Below are 24,268 nucleotides of genomic sequence, written 5' to 3'. Positions count from 1 at the left end.
TCATTCCAATGTACACTATTGGACAGTAACAATTATTCAGTTTAAAGGGATTAGTCAAATATGTATGAATAAAAAGTAATAGCATAGCAATTGAAATGTTAATGAATTAATTGTATAAAGGAATACGAACAACTTCTAGCCCATTTTCTTTTGATTGCAAGTTTTGATATAGTTTAATATATTAAGGAATTCTTATTTTTGCTTTATTGATGAAAGTTATATGCATTTTTTTTCATCTTCTCATCTCTTAACAAAAGAATGAATATGTATATTTGGCAAAATGTCAAACTATTCCATCAAAAACATTGCTAAGATAAATTTTATGGAAAAGTTAACTATTTTATAAACTATATTAAACTGTTAATTACAAAACATCAAAAACACAACGTCCTCATAGCCTTTAAAGCAGCCCTTTGGGACGCCTTATTCTGTTCATGTTCCTCCGAAGCTGCTGGCTGTCCATATTTCCCAATACTCATCATGTTGAATTACGTTCTTGGTCAATTGAAGGGTCATTATTTTCCTAACTCTTCAGGAAAGGTCATGGCACATATTTCCAAAATATGCTTCCCTAAGAAAGAGTTCCTTGATGAAGGCCGAAGTCTTATACTGAATGCTATTGTTTATTTTAGAAGAGTTTGGAGCATGTTGAAGTTGCTGAGAACCAGTGGGTGGCCTCAGAGCGGGAAATTATATTTGATATGAACAGACAGTAGTCGTCTTCGTGTCAGCTTGTTTGTTTATTTTATGGTCTTCTGTAATAAGTTCACATTATCCAGTGTTGGCATGGGCTTTGCTAACCAAATGAAGCTGCAGCCACATCACGAAAAGCTGCAGCCGGCTCACATTTTATGTTTATATGACATTGCTGTCATACAATGTGATATTTACACTGTCAGTTTGATGATACTGTACATCAAGATGTAGACGGTGTATGGTTGAATCGAGTCATTATGAATGAGAGGAAGGTTTAATTTCATTTGGACAACTCCCCACATACAGTAGCAAGCTAGCAGTTAACATTACCTCAACAATACTGTTCTTTAATCATTTTCCAGGGAAAACAAATGTTACCTAGCATCAATATGTTTTAAAAGTGCCAGATGTCACCCAAAGGATTTACTTGTTATCCCTGCACACCTTAATGTTAAAGCTGGAGCAGGCAACTTTGGAGAAACCGACAAGAGTAAACTGGATTTTGAAAGTATCCAACCTCCAATAATCGTAGTCCCTCACTCTAGGCCTTCAATGAAAAACACATGTAAACACTGGCTGAATACAGCAAGTGAGCAGTTGGAAGAGCAGCGCATCGCTAACCACATCTAACTACCTACGCAAATAACAAAACATGGCTATTGCTACTACTATTACAGCTGCCAAGTTAGCATGATATATTGGGAAATGTTGTCTGCCGCACTTTGAGATACTCAGGTCACATGCAAAGTGTGCACTGGCAGTTTTCGCAGGTACGTGACTAGGCAGGTAGACAGATAGACAGGCAGTCCAATCATTTCATACAGTCCAGATAAAAAGATTTGGCGGGCTTATAAAAGTCCTACAACAGACACCAGAAATGTATCTCTGTTTTAACAGAGCATTTGATTTATTGATTGCTGTCTGGACATTTAAAGAAAAAGCAAGACAAGAAGCAGACAATACACCATCCAAGCACAAAGGTTAGGATAAAGCATAAATAAATAAAAGAAAGACAACTAACAAGAGCAGTTATAAAACAGATACTAATGATACAAATGTAGCATCAAATGAACTACCAGCATAACACATTCAATCAGTCTTGATCAAAACTAAAAGCAACGCTAGCCATTCTGTCAGGCTTTCGGCACTGCTGGTGCTAGAGCTAAATGCTAACGTCAGGGTGCTAACAATCTGATGATGTCAGTGTCTGTACCTGGCAATTTATATTTCAGATGCCATCTAGAGTACACTAAGAACTCTGCCTTAATTAAGGCTGTTGAACTCCTCTTTATCTGTCTTAGTAAAACATTATTATGAGATATTAAATCCACTCTACTAACATAACAAGGTTTTATGTTGCTGTTTAAAAGAAGAAGAAGTTGTGTGATAAACAAAGGTCCATGGAGACTGAATGTAAATAATTTAGAAAAGCAGGGGCTCTGTGTGTGTGTGTGTGTGTGTGTGTGTGTGTGTGTGTGTGTGTGTGTGTGTGTGTGTGTGTGTGTGTGTGTGTGTGTGTGTGTGTGTGTGTGTGTGTGTGTGTGTGTGTGTGTGTGTGTGTGTGTGTGTGTGTGTGTGTGTGTGTGTGTGTGTGTGTGTGTGTGTGTGTGTGTGTGTGTGTGTGTGTGTGTGTGTGTGTGCGCGCGTGCGTGTGTGTGGCCTAGCATTACTATACTTGTGGGGACCTAAATCTGTTTGCACAGTCACGTGTGGGGACTCACCTCCCTTATGGGGACAAATTGGAGGTCCCCATAAGGGGAATCATTAATTTTAGGGGGAAGACTTGATTAGGTTTAGGATTAGGGTTAGGGTAAGGGTAAGGGTAAGGTTAAGATTAAGGGTTAGGGTTAGGCATGTGTTGGTTATGGTTAAGGTTAGGATAAGTCTCCAGGAAATGCATGTAAGTCAATGTAATGTCCCCTGAAGTAATGTATACATGGTGTGTGTGTGTTCGAGAATCCATAAATTACAGAAAGGTGGAAATACCAAGATATACTGTAGCTGGATTGCAAATTGAGTTGTGCTGAGGTTGAACATTGCTAGTGGAGAGAAGTGTAGAGAGAAAAAAGTTTCCGTCATGAAAATAAGGATGAATTATGAAAAAGTGTAGAAGAAGCTGCCAAAAACACTTCAAAGAATCTGCTGTACATGTTTATCGCATTAATTTCTCCATGATCAATTCGTTTGTAATTACCGTCTGACTGCTAAAAGCTGTTTACCTTAAAAGCTTAATTTGTGCAAAAGTCAAACGTTTTTGAAATTGCCCAACCAAAGCTAAAAAAAACTCTGTATCCCCTTATCCTTGAGTATTACTGGTTTATTTAATCACCAAAGTGTCACATTGCTGCACAGCTCTAATGGTGCTTTACACAAAGTCACTGGTGTTAAGCCGTTTGCTCGGTATCACAATATCTCCAACCTTTTCCTAGAGCAGTCGACACAATAGCCTTAACTTGGGCCAAGAGCTTTCAACCAGCGGATCAAGCACCTCATGTATTTGAGATGGTTGCCAGGTTATTGTTGCCCCTGGTAATAGAGGTGGACAGGGGGGGTTGAGATACTTCCTGAAACAAGAATTACAGTAGTTCAGCAAATCAGATGAATATCTCGACGCCAGTATCAACCACATAGGACCGATAAATAAATAAACCCTTTGTGTCTTCCCGTTTGTCTTTTTTTCATTCTGTTTCCCTGACACCCACTTTTTTTTTTTAAACCGTCTCGTGAAATTTGCATTGCGAATGCTTTCCTGTTAAATGCAAATCAGTTGTTTTCACTGTGTGTCTGTGCTCTGACTCCAACAGGTGGCACAGGACGAGGCGGCTGCAGCGAGGTAAGACTCCCTCCTGCTCCACAGCAGTACTATGTGATAAATATGATCAAATATTTAGTACGTAGAGGCAGGACTCCATACCTGATGTGTTGGTTGTTTTTGTGTCTTAATGATTTAGGAATAACTTTATATTGACATTCTTACAATAACCAGCCCATGCTAAATAATCCACCAACTGAGAATGTATATGGATTGTATAAACAATGAGTAAATGCTTTATAGCACATTGTTATTTAGCTGTAAACAGATATAAAGACTTCGTAAGGTACAGGTTGTTTTTGCTCTACCGGTGATCATCTCACTACCTCTTTTTTGTGTGACTCGCTTGTGAAACTACTTTATTGTACAACAGTTAAAACTATCTTCACCTCAACCAGCTGGTAGTCACAACAGTCAAACAATAAGATTACGTTCTCAACTAAGCTTTTGAATGCAGGGCTTTTACTTGCCACAGAGTATTTAAAAAAAGATGTATTGGTAAAACAACACAACTTCAATGTCTAAATTACTTAAAACAAAATCTTCACTCCAGTTGAACTCAACAAAAAAACATCTGACGTTTTGCACAAATTGTTTCTTTGATTAACTTTCTTTCTCCAATTTTAGCACATCAGTTTTTCAGCTCACATTTATGCAAACTGTGATGCTGTAATTCACTGTGAACATCAGCTGTGTTGCTCCAAACAAAGTGACTCTGTGTGCTGTGCTCTTTATCCCCCACAACAACCAGGATGATCACAGCACTTACAACCCAAATCTCTCCGCACTAAAAAGTAACGCAAACGGTGCAAGGTTTGACAATGCAGTTTACCAAACAATATAGTCAACTTCAAGAGCTCAGGAGTGGTTGCATGGATTCCTCTCAGTCCGCAGAGTAAACACATATCAGACGGTTAAAATCTATCCATCTCTCATAAACATGCCCTTTCCTACAACAACACATAAACTAGTCTCCTACTGCTCCCACACTACGATAAGAAAAACAAATCCTGCAGAAAAAAATAACAAACTTTTATAACTTTCTTCAAGATTTAGTTGAGGGATGATCAGTGGAGCAGCAGCCTGAGAACACACACACACACACACACACACACACACACACACACACACACACACACACACACACACACACACACACACACACACACACACACACACACACACACACACACACACACACACACTCCACAGCAGCCCAAAGAGGCATACGGAGCCCTTCTCCTTAAATGGTCAAAGCTCCCAGGAGTGAAAGAGAGGCTGCTGCTGAAAAAAGACATGCATGGAACAGAGGGGACGGGAGAAGGAAGCACAAGCCCAGAGGATAGAGGAGATTTCTGAGGAAAGGCCAGTTTGAAAGTGACAGTTTGGCTGTGGGAAGGCACTGTAGGTTGGAGGGATCAGCGGGAGTGAGTGTTTCTCCACAGCGCTGGTGGTAGACTCAGGTAAAGTACGTGTTCTGTGTGGACAGGTTCATGTGCTGCGTGGAGCTGTGGGCTCTTAGTTTGTGATGGTTTCAGGAGATGCAGGTTCAGTCCTCCGTTGGTGTCTCTGGTACTGCGTCAAACTAGTGCAAGACGGTTATTGTTTACCTTTCAACAGTTGTCGGTCTGACTTGTGGCTGCTGGGGTGAGCTTACATAATGTAATGTTTGTCTGCAAGTGAAACTCTGTCTCATCTCATCTGTCTTCTCTGTGTGTGTTTCCAAATCAGTGGATTTATCTACTTTCTCATCTGAATGTACATTTCTCTGTGCAACAATTGTTTTATGTCTTTCGCACACTTCCTCTGTCCTGTTATCTCGTACTGTAGCTCTGTAGCAACCACTTCCTCTGCTGGCCCTATACTCCGTGCTTCACACAACCACATTTTAAACAAATCTGAGGGAGTGGGCTTATGTAACAGAGAAGGGGAGGAGGGTGCCGGTCCCCTTGTCTTCCTCTGAGGGAGAAGACAGCTAGGCCTGCCAGCAATGAGAAGTTAATCCTGAATGTAATGGTTTTAAAGGACAAATATGTTTTATTTTAAAGGATGAGTGTCAACTATAAGAACATCACTGAGGTTGAGGATTAGTGCAGGGGCTGTCTGTGTTCAGGCTTGTATGTTCTGTCCTGTTCCCCTAACAGGAAACAATCTGAGTGATTCAATTACTCTGCAATATTTATCTCAGTCTCATGGTGTGCTAGGGGGAAACCGTCTGAACCGTCGAGCCTCCTGCCCTACAGGATGGCAGCGTTGTTGCAGGATAATCTCCTCAAAGGACTATTGAGCTGCATCTGCAAGGTTTTGTTAGACGTTTTTTCCTAAGAAATGGAAAAACCGACATAGCCGTGAAAATACAAACTATTTGTAGCACCTCTGATTTTTTTTTTCTCCTTATGTGGCATATATTAGGAGACAAGACAGAGTGTTTACAGCTGTGGAAAAAGTCGAGTATTGGCGGAATAATAATAGGGGTTACATAAAAAGAAATTAATATTCAGTAGTTGTTCAAATCAAGACAGGTGGTTGTTACTAAAGCCGCTCTGAACTCCAGGGGCAATTAGGTAATCATGTAAGAAGTATTTGATGACTCACTCTCGTATTTATATATGCAGTACACACTTGAAGTTGACTTGTGCTCTCATTTGATGAATAATCACAGAAGAAGTAGACTGAGATTACAGTTCACCGGCTAGATGAGATTTTGAGTGTTGATTACTCTATACTTAACACTACTGCAGGCTGAGAAAGAGAAGTGAATTTGATGCTATAAAACAGGATTCTTGTAGTCAGGAAATATTCTCGCAGCACGCTGGGGGACAGTTAAACAACCCATTTCCTCCCAAGTGACTCACAGCCGTTCTGTCCCAATATTTTCCCAAGAACGTGTCATGTTTGTGATGACACTGAGCAGCACACTGCATATTCTGGCCCAGTATTCACAAAACATTTGTCCTTTTGTTAAGTGCATGCCGTACCTCTGAAATAACCAATTATTCTTTGCACCGTTCACTTGCCTTCACGCCTTATTCATCATCTGCACCGCCTGCAAAAACATAGCCACGTCTGTGCTGGACATGCATATGTAAATCTTTCTATTTTCGGTAAGACCAAACAAACGGGTGACATTAGCATCCGGCACACTAACCCCTCTCGATAGTTTGTGCAGACAGTGCTCCTTTAAAGGGTTTTGCTCTTAGATTTGCATGAATTTGTTACTAAAAAGGAAGGAGCTGTAACTTCAAACAAAGGTTCAAACAGCGGGCACACATAATATTTAACTAAATTAAGTCATCCGCTTTTCTTTCTCTTTAGTTTAACTGCTGCTGAATTGATCAGCTAGATTATTCATTTACTTGATTTGTAAATAGAACAAAAATGAATCTGCAAATTTTGCTCAATTGAATAAATGTTTTAGTAATTTTGTAAGTATTTGTATTTTCAGCGGGAAACAAGATGTTGCTTTGAATGATAAGATGCTAACAAATTATGGATATAGTTCTTATTATCAAAATGATTCCTAAAGACAATAATTGTTGGTTTCATTCCTGAATGTTAGTTTCATCCCTGCTACATATCAATATACCACATACCAGCCTTTGTTTCTGATTTGGGAGATATTTGAACATATTTGTCTTGGCAAATATAATATTTCACCAACATATTATTTGGACAGATGGTGTTCAGATTGCATGCATGTTAACATGATCCAGTAATGCTGATCATTCTTGTATAAATATATGAACACATCTGACTTTGTTTTGAATCGTAGGAACAAGATACATCTGTGTTTCAGTTTCTTCTGTTTAGTGATTGATCAGTTATTTTCTTTTTCCTCGTAGCTGAGTGCTGCATCAGCTGTTAAGAGTCCTCTGACACCACTCATATTTTGTTGTACTTTGGCCAATTCTATTCAGTCTCTGGTCTCATCTCTGTTGTTATGATAATACTGTCAGTCTCTTCAACCTCAAACTTTAATAAATTAAGCTTTAATAAATTCCCACTGTTGATGAGCTAAAAACATTTAGTGTACAGTGATGATTTATCATCTCAGTTATCTTCATGCTTGTGTTACACAACATGTTCTCATACATTCCCTCTGTTCATTTTACACAGTCCCGCAGGAGCTCAGTCAGCCTGTGAGAGCAGCTACTCTGAATAGAGCAGATTTGTATACAAACCCTGTGCATCCCAGTCAGAGTGCTGTACCTGCCTGATTAAAGTCCCTGTGTGGGAAGAACAACATACTTACCTTTGGCTTCAGGCTCAGGCAAGAGAGATATCTATCTGTGTTTATATCAGTCGTGTTGCAGGCAGAACTCTGTGCACGTTCATTTGTTGTTCTACTGAGCATCAATACAAAATATAAAATTGCTGCTAGTTACTTCTTGGATCTAGGAAAATCTAATCATATTTTCAATATCTTAAATGCATATTTTTCTCTTACATTTTCTCTTACAGTATAAGTACATATATTTACAAAGTTAAAAAGAGACCTGTGACATTGCTTTAAACATTAGTGATGTTACAATTCAGAGTTTCTTACCAAACATTTGCAAAGTTGTCATTACTACTACCCACAATCTATATAAGAGGATTGCAATCCAGAAAAGGATGTGGGTTGTGTTGGCCACTATCTTGCATGTGTGCATGTATAACTAAATGACAAAAACAAAACGGGAACCCACTTGTTAAAATATTGCTCCACAGCACTTCTCTTGTATATATCAATAAAAAGTTGCTATGTCACATACAGGTGTTATCTCACTGGTAAGGCTTTGAAAGGTCAAAGTTGATATTTTTGGGATTTTAAATGCAGCACAATTGCAAGATGTGCGGCACGTCAAGCCTAGCAGTTCTACTGCTCTAAGGAAAACAATGTCACTAAGGTGCTCTTAGGTCTTTCATGAATAGTTGCATTTAATGGCATAAATGAAACTAATTAATTAATTTGACTAAGGCAAGGCATTAACCAATCTTCCTTTGCTTCTAATGGTGGTGGAGAGAGTGCAACCCACTGTATCTTATTGATGACATGGCTAATGTTTCATAACATTTTCCCATTATGGTATACTATGCTTGACTTAGGCTGCGGCCCCACGAGGACGAAAACGGCTAAACGCATAAGATTAACGCAAACGCAATCGCAAACGGCTTCCGTCCACATGCAATAATTATCCGGATAGTGTCTGCCCACACGAGACCGCTCCGTTTAGCTCCAACCGCTGGAGAAGCTGCAGTACATATGCAGGAGCCTGTAGGTGGCGCTGTAACTTCCTCCACAAAAGCAGCGAAGAAGAAGGTTGTCATGGTTGCCCTTCTGTTTATTCTCCGCGGTGGGGGCCGAGGGAACCGGGCAGAGTTTTTCGCCAGTCAGTGTGTATTAAAGTTGAAATCTTCCGGACAAAATTATAAAAGTGCCGGTCAAAGGTCTTCTTTGTTATTTATTGAGCTTTAAAACAAATGAATAACGACTCTATATAATATAATGATAAAATACACGGAGCCTCTCTTTTTCCTCCCTCTCTTCGGACAGCGCCAGTGTCTGTCTCATGCAGCAGCTCATCCAGTAATCAGTGACCCGGCCGACTATAAAAAATAAACATATTTATAACTAGTTTAGGGAGTTTGAGAGGTAATTAAAATAGCTAAGGGTGATGATCTGACTTGAAGTGTGTGTTTTGCTGGAGAGGGAGGAGCTGCAGGTGAGCAGAGCTGCGTGTCTCCGCCATGTCAGATTAGACTTCACTCGCGAGAGAAAGATAAATAATCTGAATTCAGGGTGCAGTTTACTTTGACGTGGGGGTGAGCAGCAGAGGTGGGGAGAGGCGGGGCTATTGCCTCATCATTATTGCTGTAGATGTTGCACAAACAACTGTAGCATGGTCAATAGCGTCCGGAGCACGATAGCAACTCTGCGATCCGCCATTGTTGTTGTTGTTGTTGTTGGTGGCGAAACACTTCAGCACTGGCGCGGGGTAAGCGGAGGTGAGCAGAAGAGGTGGGGAGAGGCGGGGCTATTGCGCAATCACTATCAGTGATCTGAAAATGTCCGTATAGGGCGCACACACGGAGCTGTTTGACCCCCCAGAGAGTGGCGTATGCATTTCTATCCACCTTGGGACCCGTTGTCGTTTCCTCAGTCGTTTAGTGCCATATTCGGTCGTCCTCGTGTGGCCGAACGGTCTATATGACACTAAACAGTAACGCAAACGACCGAATTCGTCCTCGTGGGGCCGCAGCCTTATATTCTCATTGGAAACAGATTTTCTCTTGAGAGGGTTTTTTGTTACTCAATGTAATGGCCAGAGCTGCTGTTCCAAGACATGGAAATAAGGCTATTATTGGATTTCCTTTTTTAGCTGTGATCACTTAGAAAAACATGAGAATCTCTCCATTCATGTATAATTCAGTGTTTTTAGGGGCCCTATTATAGACATTTTGGGGTTTCAGAATTGTATTTTGTGCCTCTGTCTGAAACCAGAGCCTAGTCTGCTCTGATTGGTTAGCTGGCCGGATCTGTTGTGATTAGTCATCCGCTCAGAGATGTCCCGCCCCTTAGCAAATCACATACAATGTGTTGGAGCGCTAGCCAATAGAAGCGCAAGTGTAACTATGATGATGTCATTATGTTACGGAAGTAAACAAAGGAGTCCAAAGGAGGCATTTCAGGCAGGGGGAGAGTGTGTGAGAGATACACTCCCTGGAGGGAACTTTGGGGTGTTAGCCTTTGCACACCATTTACATGCACACAAACCTATATATACTACACACTACAGGAAAGGGAAAACCCCCAAAAGCATAATATGGCCCCTTTTAAAGATCAGAAGCTTATGGACAATAACTTCCTGCTGCTCAGAAAGAGTTACTCTAAACTTGTAATGTGTCTTCTCATGCATGACATACATGTGATTGTGTCTTTCTCTGCATGACCCTGCAGCTCCAGGAAGAGGAGGATCACTTCCCGCAGGGATCTCCTTCAGAGCAGAGTGATCATAACCCCGAGGAGTCCTGTGCTGCCCCCTGCCCCGCTGAGAGACCTTTTGTGTTCCCCAGCACCCGCTCACGCCCCCCTCTGCTCCCCACCATGCCCACCCTGCCCGAGGAAGAGGAGGACTCTCCCGAAGAGATGGACAGTTCCTCCAGCTCTCCCAGTACAGTGAGTGTAGCTCATACTCTGTTTTAGGAAAAAGCATGCGAGGGCATTCAATCTGACTCTGAATAATCCATTTGGCTTTGATGAGGAGATTATATCAATTCTACTGAAGACCTTAAAAAAAACGCCTGTCCTTAAAAAATATGTTTCAAAGTTAAAAATGATGCTTTCAGTTTTGGCGTGACCAAACACTAAGCTTGAAACTCCATCTTTTGTTAATGTCAATATCATCTTAAAATGAATCTGTATTCTCAACGATTCATTGGTATTCTACGAGTCTTTGAAGGCCACTTTTCCTGTTCTCATAATGAATCATCCATGTATTTAAACATTTCAGGCACATTTCTGATTTAGTTTTGGGCTTTATAAAAGTTAAGCAAATACTTAATGAGCTTTATTTCTTGTTGTAGTGTTGATGTTCACATTGATATATTTTTTAAATAATCGTTAAAATTGTTAAAATAGGATCTGGGAACTTTGGCAACCCAATCAGGAGCAATCCTTTCAAATGTTACGGTTTATTTCACTCAAATACATTTGAATATATTTTGAACCATACCTGGAAGATGGCTAGATATCAGTTAGAGCAATTGGCATTACATATTTGCCTTATTTTGGTAAACTGACCTGATAACAACAATATAGACAATATAATTTTGAAGAGGTCGAATTTAGAAGTTGATTTAACAAACTCTTCTTTAGAGAGCAAAGTGTTAACACTCTGAGAACATCGTCTTCTGCCGCAGTCGCTCATAAACACCGAGCATGATAACACATCTCTGCAGAAAATAACGAAGCTGTGTAATTCAATCTTCAGGGCATATGCCAACACTATAAAAAAAATCCACCTTCACTACAGCAGTGGCCTTTGTGCAGCATTACCATCAGAAGGAATCCTTTTATTTGGATTGTCATGCAAAGATAGGCTGAGAGCAGCTCTTAGGGAACTTCTGTTTGATCTCTGTCTGTGTTTACTTGACTACATACCTTATATGGTTGGACCAGGATTTGGGATTTTATGAAACAGGAATTGAACAACGTATAGTTCAAGAAGATGTGTAGTCTTCGCTATGTTTGAAACTGAAATTGTTTGTTGCTTAAACTTTGGAAAAAGCAGTATCATGTGTGTTGTGTCTCTGGACAGACAGCCTGCGTTATGTAAGATGTAGGGTCTAGCATTTAAGCTTGACCCACAAAAGAGAGGAAGTCTCAGCCCCTGCTGCTTCAGTGTTGACCATTCAATAACAAATCTGTGTGAGTCCCCATACTTCATGGAAGTGCGAGTTCCTCCTACAAACTGAAGTTCGTCAAAATATATGCTCCTCTATGACACAATAAATGCATGTTTACTGCCTTGTGGAGGAGCTGTTTCTCCAAACCTAGTTTTATTTTTTTTAATAAAATGCATATTCCTTAACAAACTTGTATTTCATGAATGTAGAACATTCCTCTAATGCCAGTTTAGCTAGAACCTTGTTTTATCTTGGACATGTTTTTTGACAGTTCTCAAATACTTTTCTTGACTGTTCTGCTCTTTCATTTTTACCTCCAAATATTTGTATGTTATGCACCAACACACCAAAGCAAATGTATTTCACACTACTTTGCAATACACCGGATTTCTTTTTTTGCACAGTCTACACCGAGTCGAGCTGTCGTCATGACAGGCCCCACCATCATCTACCCACAGCAGGCCACTATTATCAAACAAGATGGACGTCCTCTGGAGCAGACCAGGTAATTGTCTCAGCATCTCAAACACTGAAATAGTTTCTTCTTTTTTTGATCCAAACAGTGACATGTCGTTTCTGTTTCCTGTCAGGCCACACAGTCCCAGATCTCGCATGGCCAGAAACTCCTCTGGAGGACCTATCACCAGAGTGGGTGGGTAGACACACACACACACACACACACACACACACACACACACACACACACACACACACACACACACACACACACACACACCACACACACACACACACACACACACACACACACACACACACACACACAAGCTTGCATTGTGCAGTTGTAATGATCTAAGATCTAAGATAACCACGAGAGCAATTTTTATGCTATCATTGGCAACATCTTCTTTAGTCCAGCAACAAATTGAACTCACAGATTGTTGAACTGTATTTAAGTGGACATTTTTAACTTTGTTAAAATGTGTTTTTTACATTCCTTAGAACGATAATTAAAAACAAGTATTGCTCTTATGCTGTGAGGTTACACAAGAACATTGGTTTGGTTGTCAGTGTTATTGGATAGGAATCTGTCGAGGTGTCCTCCCACATGCTTTTGCAGCTTTAATTACGTTTGATGATTGCCCTTTTCCTCTCATCTGAGGAGTGGAGGAGAAAAAAACATCACTGACTTGGCTGAACCTCATCACATGATTTGTTGGCTCGCATTCATTTGTAAATGATCCACTGTCATGATACTTTAAACTGTTAAATCCCACTCCCAATTTGTTAAAATCTTGTGCTCAAAAGTGTAGATTTGAAAAGTCTACACAAAGCCAAGCAAGCCATCTGGTTAACATTGATGCCTGTAACCTTTTTTCTTTTAACATGGAATGTCAAAATGTAGAAAGAAAAATGTAATCAAAATGTGTGTGTGTGTGTGTGTGTGTGTGTGTGTGTGTGTGTGTGTGTGTGTGGTGTGTGTGTGTGTGTGTGTGTGTGTGTGTGTGTGTGTGTGTGTGTGTGTGTGTGTGTGTGTGTGTGTGTGTGTGTGTGTGTGTGTGTGTGTGTGTGTGTGTGTGTGTGTGTGTGTGTGTGTGTGTGTGTGTTTCTCAGACAGCACCGGTAATGTGATCGACCTGGTGAAAGATCCGCTGCCGGAGCTGCAGCTCTCTGAGGAGGATCGACAGAAGAACCTGGAGCTGCTCCAGCAGGCCAAGAAGGTCAGCGACCGATTCCTGACCCGCCGCGGCCGCCGCTCCCTCACTGACTCACCACCAGGTGTCACACACACACACACACACACACACACACACACACACACACACACACACACACGTTAAAGTTAATTAAAAAAAGTTCTTAGCATTCTCTGGTAAACTTATTTCCTATATTCTGTTAATAGAATATTCTGTTAAGGATAATGTCTCATTAATCTCAAAATATTGTGTGTTTGATATTTTTTCCCCACAGGTCTCTCTCCAACTCCAACTCCGTCGACCTCTCCATGTTCCTCTAGAAGCACTTCATTGACTGTGGCTCCTCAAACTGGTATAAAGCTATATACTTAGAGCGTTTCTACTTATGTTCCTGTTATTTTTTGGCAATTTGAGTCTGCAAGAATGTTTTTGTCTGCCCTTTCAGCTGTAGGACCTACAGAGGCAACCCATGTCAGCTCACAGTCAGCTGGGCAGGTAAAGAATGATTTATTATCATTAACATTATTAAAGTTGCAACAACAAAAGAAAACCTGCACTAATGATGGGTTGTAGTGCTGATATTTGTTACGCAACCTCTTTTTTCACAATTCATACTGGCACTGTTCTGAACTTCCCTTTTTTTAAGGTTGGAGTCATATTTATTGACCACAGAAAATTGCTTTGTTGTCCTCTCTTGTAGCATCAGGAGTTGTCTTCATTGCGAGAGCAGACAGAACCGGCAACACAAGATCACGAGGTGAGATATTGTGAACAGACATTATGGATTTGTTTTTGTTCTTAGTGACTTTAGTATCCTCAAAAAGTTAATTCATCTCGATAAAGGAGCTCACAAACAAATAATTGTTTATTGTGTTACTTACTTTAAGTGAATGTGTACAGCAGCACTACTCTGAGAGAAAGACAGTCCCTTTTGACCTAAGATTAGCACTATATGCAGTGAGATAATCCATGAGTGACTTCAAAATGACTTACCTTTAAACACAAACCTATATATGTTAACTAAACATTTATTCTGAATTAATTAATAAAAGCTATGACCTTGCTCACCTCAGGGCAACAGGCTGTTGGTGGACTGGAAGCCCTCTGAGAAGAGGAAAGTTTCCTCGGGGACTCTGACGCCTCGTTTTGCTGTTCAGAAGGAGAACTGTGACCCCGCTGTACCTAAGAGTCCTCCAGCAGTCGGTAAAACAGATGAGGGACCTGGTCCAGGCCGAAACCCCAACCAGACCCCAGCCACAGGGGTGGCCAAGCCCGTCCCCCGACCCCCTACTCAACAGGCCCCCTGTACGGCAGAGATCAAGACCATCGGGGCCTTCCCTCCTCTTATGAGGGCTGTTTCCTGGGATACTGTAGGCACCCTTAATTCGAGGAACGGAGCCCCAAGTTTCCCTCCCACAGCGGAGGATACCTTCTCAGACAAGCCCAGGGATGCTGCCTTCAAATCCTCCGGGTACAAGGACCTCCCCGGCCAGCAGGGGAGTGTACAGAAGCTGTCTAAATTCAGAGAGGTAAGACACAATGGACTGTCATTACTGCTTTTGTAGTCAGAGGCCTCTTCTGTAAGATGATGTGTAAATGCCTTGTTCTTCCGTGGGTGTTTGTGTATACAGGAGCACAAGCTGATGCGTAACCAAAGCATTGTCGGATCAAAGTTAGCAGACCTGAGTGAAGCAGCTGAACAGGAAAAAGGTAACAGTCCTTGTTTTTTCCCTCTAATCCGTTTAAGAAAGAAAAAACTTCCAGCAGTACATTCAGCAATGTCGACTAGGATGGGCACTTCCTGAATCAGAGGGGAAATCTGTTCCAGTCAGAAAATGATGATGAGGATCTGTTCTTGTTTTTGTTTCCCTCTGTGCCACCCATTTACTGGCAGCCTCAAAAAGAAATACATGCTGTTTTCACTTTCCATCAGCAGATGGCATGATTGTTAAAGTGTGTGAGCCACACACCACCTGTGGAAGAAGAAATGAGGAGATGATGTGATGTATTTTTGTTGTGGGATTGGAAAGAGATAAAGCTGTCTCAAATTACTTCATTAAAAACTGCAAAAACACCTTTTTCTATAAATGATTTATGCAAAAATGTGTCTGCAGGTCCTCCAGCTTCTCCAAACTCAGTCAGTAATGAAGAGGCAAAGGAGAAGACTGACTCCATGCCAAACATTTCAGATCTGATGCTGAGAAAACTTAAACTCCACCGAGGTCTACCAGGCTGGTGTGTAACCAACTAACAGCTGCTTAAGTTAACTTTAATTGTTTGCCTTCTTTTCTTAAAAATCTCATCACTGCAGAATAACCCTCCTACTTCCTAATATCACTGTACAAATACCATATTGCCATTACTCACCATACTAACAGTTCATCTTTGATTTCATTCCAGTGCCCCCCCTCTCACTGAAAAAGAAGTTGAGGTTGGTATCCAACAGTCTGTGGCTGATCTATACACATCATCTCTGCGTTCATGATTCAAGATTGAAAGTGTAATTTCTGCTTGCATGCTATACTTGATGTTTTTTTTTGCTTCCAGAGAGTTAGAGGGAAAGGTAGATAGAAGCGGGTAATTAGCTCACTAATGCACATGTTATATTTGTTTTTTTAAACTGTGTTGGATAAAAAAATTCAATTTGATGTTTTATGGTGGAGATATGTGCCAGATCTTCCAACTGGTTTTTATACAGGTTGCACAAGCGAAATAAAATTGATTAGTGAGCTTTTGAGCAGGTAGGTGGTGATGTTGCACTTGGACAAAGCCAGGCTAAATTGGCGTTTATAGTCATTATGCTAAACTACTCTAACTTGTATTGCTTGTTAATTGATTTGTTGCTGTACAGAACAGTATATAAAACCCTGAATAATAGCTAGATACTGATTCAACTAAACTTAAATTATTTTATATCAAAAATAAATCCCTTATCTGGTTTTTAATGTGCTACAATCAATGTAATACTCTCAATCTAATTTCCGCCTTCGAAACACTCCTCAGTAATTAACTGTCACCATACAATGGGTCATAAACTTGACTGCCAACAATAATCTGTTTACTTCAAGCAGAGTAGTCCCATGTTCATAATAAACTGATTTGTTTCTAAAGAAGTTAATGACACCTACGTGCAAATTGCCTGCCTGAGTTTAGCGATGCTATCTGAGCAGGAAAGAGTTTTTTCTGCTCCTGATCAGACCTCAGAGTGATTTCCTGTGGAGAAAATGCAAACATTCGTGATGCTGTCGAGCTCGGGCTGCAGCCACTCTGGCTGATCCCTCTGGGAAGCGTCTGGATCAGGACAGTCAGAGGTCATATATTTCCTCTCAGCCGTGGCCCATGTACGTTGGAAATCTGCAGACTGGCTTTGATCAACGCAGCAAAACATCCAGAGGTCAAATGTCAGAATCACAGCTTGTTCCCCATGCTCGATTCGCCCTCACACGTTGTCTCCCATTAAGCCTCTGTGTGTGTTTGTGTGGTGCAATATGGGAGACCTTTTTTCAATTGATTCTGTCTGATTTATTCCTCTGAGTTGTTGTGCGTTCATTATCAGCATCTCATCTTATTCTGCTATGTAATGTGCCTTTCTGAGTATTACATTGCCGTGACTTTCTCCCCACAGAATGCATTTGTCCAGCTGTCACTGGCATTTCGTAATGACAACTACACTCTGGAGATGCGGCTCAAACAGGCGGAGAGGGAGAGAAACCTGACGGAGGAAGAGACAGAGAGAGAGCTAGGAGATTTCAAAGGAGCGCTGAAGGTCAGCCCTCGAAAACAGCAGCTGATATTATATAAACCAAAGGAGAGGAATTCCCTCTGGGTCTTTAGGGCTCGTTCATCTCCTTAATGTTTCCTGGAAGTGTCCCACTGTAAATATTTATCTTGTTCGAGTCCAATCCCAGGTGCAAAATGGGACATTGATGTACTCTTAGTTTTCCTGAGAGAGATGTTGTTGTCTTTCTTGCAGGTTTCGTCGCCACAGTGGCAGAACCTGGAGCAGCGTGAGGCCTTCCAGCGATTAATCGAGACGTTAGCGGTGCTGCACCGATTGGCCACGAGGCTCTCCAGCAGATCAGAGATCGTTGGAGCAGTTCGACAGGTGCAGTTACACAAATGCATACCAATGTTAGTGACAGATAAAAAAGAACGCTGAAGTGTGTAAAAATAAAGTGCAAAAGATCAGTAAAGATACTGTCTCCCTCTGGATGTCTAAAGACCAGTTTGTCTGTTTGGCAGCATTTACAAAAAATATTGGGATGTTTTTTATGTTGTCTTGTGCTGGCCCAAGCAAACATTAGTGGAGAGAAAATATATTGTTTTTGCAGTACTAAAGTCTTTGGCTATTTATCATCCCAAACCCCTCATTCATTATGGCCTTTCTTTTTGTTTTCCTTGAAACACTGCCCATCTTTTAATAACAGTCTAATTATACAGCTCTATAAATTGCAGAGTAATTAAGTCTCCTATAACATGTGATCCAATTCAGATCACTCGAAGTCCTCTACACTGCAAATAATAACATGGATGTATGCAGGGGTTAAGTTGGGATTTGATATGTGGGGGGGCTCTGTGTGGAAGTGTGAGGGGGGGGCGGAGGTCGAGGATCTCATTATTTGACCTTAAGGGATATACACTGTGGCCCAAAAGCAACTGCTCCATTATCTGTATCAAATGCACACATTGATGCCACCAAATGTCACAATAAAAATAGGAAGTACTACCAAAAAACTGGAATTCATTTACATCTTAAATTATTAATATACATACACAAAAAAAGGTTTACAAATATCCAACCTTCAAATTGCTTTTTTAAATCATCACTGCTCTGCACACTTGCTAAATAACATTTGTGTGGAAATCTCAATTCATTTGTAGGGCTGCGTGAGTATGGCCAAAAGTATGGGAGTACATCTCACTGTAAACTATTTAATCATCACCAAATTCTGTGTTATTATGACCGATCATAACTCAGCTTTATGCAGACATACATTTAGCATGGTGTACAGGGCCGGGGTGGGACTTTGTAAAGGAAAAGGAAAATAATAAACTAATAAGGCTGCAAACTTGGATATTGTTGATGAAGAAAGTTGAACGAGAGACGGATACTTGGTTAGGTAGACCAAACCATTAAACCAGGAAACAAAACAAAAGCCAGTTAATATTGCTCTGTGTCTGCTGGATGTGGTGTTAGGCAGTTAGTACCAAAGAGGACAGGATTCATCTCACATATAGTCTTGGTATAGTATTGGGCAACCTTATGTTCATAATTAATCCTGGGTAAAAAATAGATTGGGTTTTGTTTAGTTTTTTAAAGTCTCTGTGCTTGTACTGATTACTTTTTATTGCGCAACAGGAGAAACGCATGAACAAGGCCACTGAGGTCATGATGCAATATGTGGAAAATCTGAAGAGGACTTATGAGAAAGACCACGCAGAGCTGATGGAGTTTAAGAAGCTGGCCAACCAGAACTCAATCCGCTACGGCCCATCCGCTGACACTGGAGGTAAGACTGCGCTGCACAGGAACACACAGAGGATAACACTATTTTTAAAGCCGGTCAAGGAAAAATACGTAGACTTTATTTATGCATCTTTTTTATCCTCATTTGCTGCCTTGCTCTACATGAATAATTTCATCAGGGCACTTTCCACTGTAACTGGAATATCCTAACACTGTGCACTGAGCAGCTTCACTGCAGCTTTGGTAATGATATCAGCATGAAATGAATGTTTTTTGTGCTCATGCATTGCTGTATTCTGTGTTTCTTTATAAAGATGATGGAATTCCACGGCCATCAAGATCAATGTCCCTCACCCTGGGAAAGGTAAGCATGCTATTTTTTCAGCGGGATCATTTTGAGTGCTGAAATATATTTGCAGTTTCTCTTTGTTTATAGTTGTTAATTTAATAATAAAAATGATTCTACTGATTCTGAAAAAGTATGCTGATTCTGAGTTATCTTTTCAACTTTAAGTCAGTTAAAACAAGACATTTTTGTGTTTATCTTGTCATATAAGTAAAAGCCTGCAGCCATGACTCTCTGATTTGCTCACAACGGCTGAGCTAACAAGCTAATGCTAGGCAGGTATAACATTTACTGTCTTGATTTAGAATGCTGACATAGGCACCACGTATCTGCCTCCGTCTTGTGTTCAAAGTTATTTTTGAGTTACCTGTATAATGTATGAAATATGCTCTTCTCTCAGTGAGTTCATCACACCTGAAATGTATATCCCAAATCATCTTATTTCCACACTGACACATGTTCTGCCTCCCTTTCACCCTTTCTTCACTAGGCTCTGCCAAGACGTAGGGTGAGCGTAGCGGTGGTGCCTAAGTTTAACCTCCTCAACATCCCGGGTCAGACCCCAGCCACAGCTTTCCCGGGCCTCAACATGGGCCCCAGCACGGGACCCATCACAAATGCTGCTCTTCCTGTCCTGGTAGGTCTTCCTGTCCTGTCGGGAAATGATAGGAAATTACATATCAAGAATTGATGGTAGTGACACACACTCCATAAACTGCTGAACATCACTTTTATACAATGGGTTATTTAGAAGTCATCTCTCTTGCTTACCAAGGGGTTCACTTAAAGGACAGCAATTCTTATTTAGGTTTTTCTTTTTATTTCAAAATGGATAGGTAGAAATTTGAATGTTTTTACTTTTTCTCTTTTTCTCTCTAACGACACTTTGGAACTTTGAAAAACAAAACAAATTAAATATATAAAATAGTTAAAACGAGCTCCACCTCCAAAAACCGCAACAATTAAGTGCTGCTTAACCATTTATGCATCAGCATTAACAATAATAACATCATATATAATGTTGTTGCAGTCACACAAGTACTTTACTTTTGATACATACAGTTAACTATAAGACATTATTTTTACATTGTGGTAATGGTACCATGGATTTTAATACTTTGATCTCATCTTTTGATTGTATATTATTGTTATAAGGCAATACAATTCTCTGATTTCCTCGTCTTTAGTGTGAAGCGAATGGTGTGAAAGCCAACGCTCCCTCAGAGGCAGCACAACCAGCAGCAGAATGGTATGTTTTATGTAATAATATTTTGCTTACACACACATACACACATGACTGAATGTACTGTATGTTCACATACCTTTCCATGTTTCCCAAGGTCCCCACATAGTCCTTAAAACAATGGACCACAAAATGCTTGAACTCCAAATAATTCTTATCAAAAGCATTTAGTGCTGCAGTGGGACCTTTGTCTTGTTTGTGTGACCTTCAGGATGTGTTTCACTGCGCAGAGAAGGCCCCAGTGGGAGGAATATATCCCTGACTGCGTACAAAATAATCTATCCCTGCTGCAGTTGATGGATATGCTATGCAGAGGCCATAATCTAAACATTTGTGCAAAGAGTTTGACAAAGTCCAGGCACAAGGCCCCCATCATATCCTGGTTATAAAGAGCGCCTGAGTGGAGCGCTCAAGTGAAGTGTCTAGATGCTCTGTGAGGAGACGAGAATAGTAATAACAAATGTGCAAAGTGCCTGCTCCATTTCTCCTTTGTACTCTCCATGTCTGTGAAGGTGTCAGTGCTGCAGCTCGTCCGTTGTAAAACAAGGCCACAGTTTTGTGATGGAACCTAAATGTCCAATCCTCGCAGTTTTACAACGTCGCTCCAATTGTCTAACCCAAGGCTGACTGTTCTTTCCCATCCGAAACAATGCAGTGGAAAGAGTGTGTCGGAGCCGGAAAGTGAGCCGGCCAAGCCTCCAGTCAACTTAGAGGAGATCAGAGCCGAGATCAGAGCCGAGCTCAAGGCAAAGATGGAGGAGGAGACGTATAATAAAGGGTGAGACCTCCATCCTTAACTACACACAAACACTCTGTGTGATGACACTGTTGTTGCTCAGCATAACTCACCACATGTATGATTCGTTTTGTTGTGGTTGTGCAGGTGTATATCATTTTAATTTATTGAAAGCCCCTTGAGATTTAGGGGGATACAAATACAAAACTGTAAAACACATCAAATCAATAACAGCATTATATAACATAACACACACTACAATAACATGATTAGGAAGACTGAGACTTTCATTTATTTCTGCAGTAGGACATATTCATATTATTATACCCCTTAAATCTTGGTTACATTTGACTATTTCCTACTCAGTTACCAAGAGGGACTCAAGCAAAGCAAAGTGCTCCAGGAGGAAAAGCAGGAAGAGGAAAATGCTGCAGAGAAATTGCTTGTATCCAAAAATAAGGATGAAGAGAGCGGAAAGAAGAGAAGGACGAGCAGGTAAACTGAATCTGAATCTGTACTGGAAGTGGCACATCACAACTCTCAGGTTTCTGCATTCAAGTACAAATGTAAAGTGGCAGACATCCTTATTAGTATTTATGTGAATTGCTTAACCAAAGATATATATTTCTTCAATAGCCACTTGCAGAAAGTTCATGGTCACACACGTGTCCTGTTGGTAAACATTAGTGACTGTGGAAACTATTTAATTTTACAAGGAAAGGGTGAAATGAAATGTAACTGTCCTGTTCTTTATGACAACACGTATATAATTACCTTTACCAATCTTCAAATGTACAAATAACTTTTCAGTTTAAGTATAAGTATCTTTCCAACACATGGATCTCTTTGATGATTTACAGCCAGTTTGTTGCTGCAGTAAACCTTAAGATGCGTATCTGCCATGTTTAACTGTTGACAGGAATTTGAATATCACATGCTTACTGTATGAGTTCATTATCTTCGCAGGAGGATGGAGGAGGTCCTGGTTCTTCTTGGTCGCTTTTGGCCCAAGTTTCCCTTGAGTCGGCGTCTTCTCTGGGTCGCCCTGACATTGTTTGTGGGGATGTGCCTGGTTATCAGTATTTTTACCTTCTTCAGTGACTACTACAAAAGACGTGAGGACACGTAAGCAGGGACGAGATCTTTGGACTGAGTGTAGCAGAACAACCAAAGAACACCATCACAGAAAACCGAGGCGGTTATCCATCTGTCAGTTCACCATATCTTCACATTGGACTCACTTGAATCCATGACTCTGACTCTCGAGGGGCTAAGATGTTTTGGGAGGCTTGGTTTTGGATCATGTTGCCTCTGTCTTAGTAAACAGAATTCAGTTATGATTTTATTTCAATTGAAGACTTGTCAGATTGTTTGACGCAGCGATAAAAAAGAGGAGTGTTGTTTAGGGACCAATTATACAGTGTGATAATATATATTTAAATTAGATTAATAAGTGAGAATATCGTCTGGTTTGGGTACTTTCCATTAATGCCGCTGTAGAAAAAGTGAATATTTGTATCTGCACTCTAATGTTTAAGTATATTCTCTCAGGTCCAATAGATAATAATGCCGCTGAGAGACTTTGAATTAATATTTAAAGATTTAGAAAGTAAAGGAATGTTTTAATGTTTTTGTTCAATTTCTATAATGTGTATTTAAATACTTTACACACATTCAAAAGTGCAATATTTTGCAGCTGATGGTCCACGTTGTGCCATCTTGTATTGTGTCTTCAGAGCACTGAAAGATTTTCTTTGATTAGACGGCATGAGTCTTATTTTTATCTTATTTGCACATGTGTGCCTACCTGTGTTGTTTGTTCTTTGTGGATGTTATGCTCTGCCACTTCACCTTTTAAATAAAGGTGCCTGAAAGCAGATTGTAGTGATTTCTAATGCGAGATATAATGTAGGATGCACCAAAGCAGATTGTCGCTAAATTCCATCTTTTTCCATCACATTTTTTGGGGAAAGCATGATGTGCCTATGGCTACCTGCTGTAAGTCTAATATTTACTCTATGTTTTGGTTATTTGTTCAGCAAGACCAAACCCAATTTAAAAAAAACAAAAGTACTGGTAGAGCAGCTGCCCAATATACTAATGTACGGAGAGTCCCTCTTTCCTGTCTACTTATGGCTGCATTATGTAATAAAGGTTCACTTAGCCAAGAAATAGCCCCTCCTGCTGGTAATTACTGAATTTTGGATTATACCAGCAAGGCATACCATCTTAAATTAGTCAGCATTTTTCACATTTCAAATTGGGAAAAGCACAGGTGTAAATAATAAAATGAATGATGGTCCTGATCCATTCTATGCCAATCATATTTGTTCCCTCACTAACATGTCTGTTCTTACTTTTCCTGACTCAGGAAACCATTTAATGTAATGTGATAAAACTCATTATATGAACCAACAGAAACGCCTTAAGAGAAGCTTAGCATCTGTACTTTTCCGTAAAGCGCCCAGTTGTAATTTATTATGCCCTCATTGACATCTCACATCTTAGAAAAACACTGCTGCATGTTCGTAAGCTCTGCGTCATTTCCTGCCGTCAGGGCCTGTGTGGAGATGTTTTTGTGGAAGTGGGATGTTGTCGTGTGCCAAAGGCTCATGAGAGGATACCAGAGATCAGAAGCATGTTCATCACTGAGCAATTCCCTCGGGAGGAAGTCATTAGGAGGGGGTGCCCAGTGTCAGATGTCAGAAACATTTCAAATGACTGAGGACAAGCTGTATTGTTGAATCATACAAAAAATGTAACACTTTTTCTTTCACTGAAAAACTTTATGGCAATTAGCAACCCTGTTTAGATCATTATTGAATTACTCCTTGAACATGAATTCACTGCATTTCTGTGGCTTTATCTCATGTTGACATATTAGTTTAATCTCTCTGTCTCCTGGGCCCTGCTCCTAGAACATAT

General features: G+C 40.4%; 1 protein-coding gene across 2 annotated transcripts; it reads left to right on the top strand.

Annotated features, from left to right (window-relative positions):
• The first annotated feature begins 3,477 nt into the window (after positions 1-3,477).
• On the top strand, positions 3,478-23,220 carry mrvi1 (murine retrovirus integration site 1 homolog). 2 transcript variants are annotated; one of them, XM_034111187.2, is made up of 21 exons: positions 3,478-3,529; positions 10,449-10,667; positions 12,301-12,401; positions 12,487-12,548; positions 13,469-13,633; positions 13,826-13,903; positions 13,997-14,046; positions 14,252-14,308; positions 14,625-15,080; positions 15,183-15,261; positions 15,666-15,786; positions 15,952-15,982; positions 17,177-17,317; positions 17,525-17,656; positions 18,911-19,061; positions 19,333-19,382; positions 19,855-20,001; positions 20,552-20,613; positions 21,263-21,385; positions 21,710-21,838; positions 22,310-23,220. In XM_034111187.2, the coding sequence occupies exons 2-21, from the start codon at positions 10,596-10,598 to the stop codon at positions 22,470-22,472; spliced, it is 2,370 nt and encodes a 789-aa protein (XP_033967078.2). In that variant the 5' UTR covers positions 3,478-3,529; positions 10,449-10,595; the 3' UTR covers positions 22,473-23,220. The 2 variants fall into 2 exon arrangements, with proteins under 2 accessions (XP_033967078.2, XP_071062974.1); XM_071206873.1 differs by lacking the exon at positions 3,478-3,529 and adding an exon at positions 4,730-4,971.
• Positions 23,221-24,268: the final 1,048 nt, after the last annotated feature.

Source organism: Pseudochaenichthys georgianus, chromosome 3 (assembly GCF_902827115.2).
Source record: "Pseudochaenichthys georgianus chromosome 3, fPseGeo1.2, whole genome shotgun sequence".
NCBI lineage: Eukaryota > Metazoa > Chordata > Actinopteri > Perciformes > Channichthyidae > Pseudochaenichthys > Pseudochaenichthys georgianus.
The sequence above is the reverse complement of the archived record's forward strand: the minus strand, read 5'-3'. Positions and strand labels throughout refer to the sequence as shown.

Coding starts and splice junctions, on each gene's coding strand:
- mrvi1 (XM_034111187.2), top strand. CDS start 10,596: ATGCCCACCCTGCCCGAGGAAGAGGAGGACTCTCCCGAAGAGATGGAC. Junction 15,081..15,182: donor AGCTGTCTAAATTCAGAGAG/GTAAGACACAAT, acceptor TTGTGTATACAG/GAGCACAAGCTGATGCGTAA. Junction 15,262..15,665: donor AGCAGCTGAACAGGAAAAAG/GTAACAGTCCTT, acceptor ATGTGTCTGCAG/GTCCTCCAGCTTCTCCAAAC.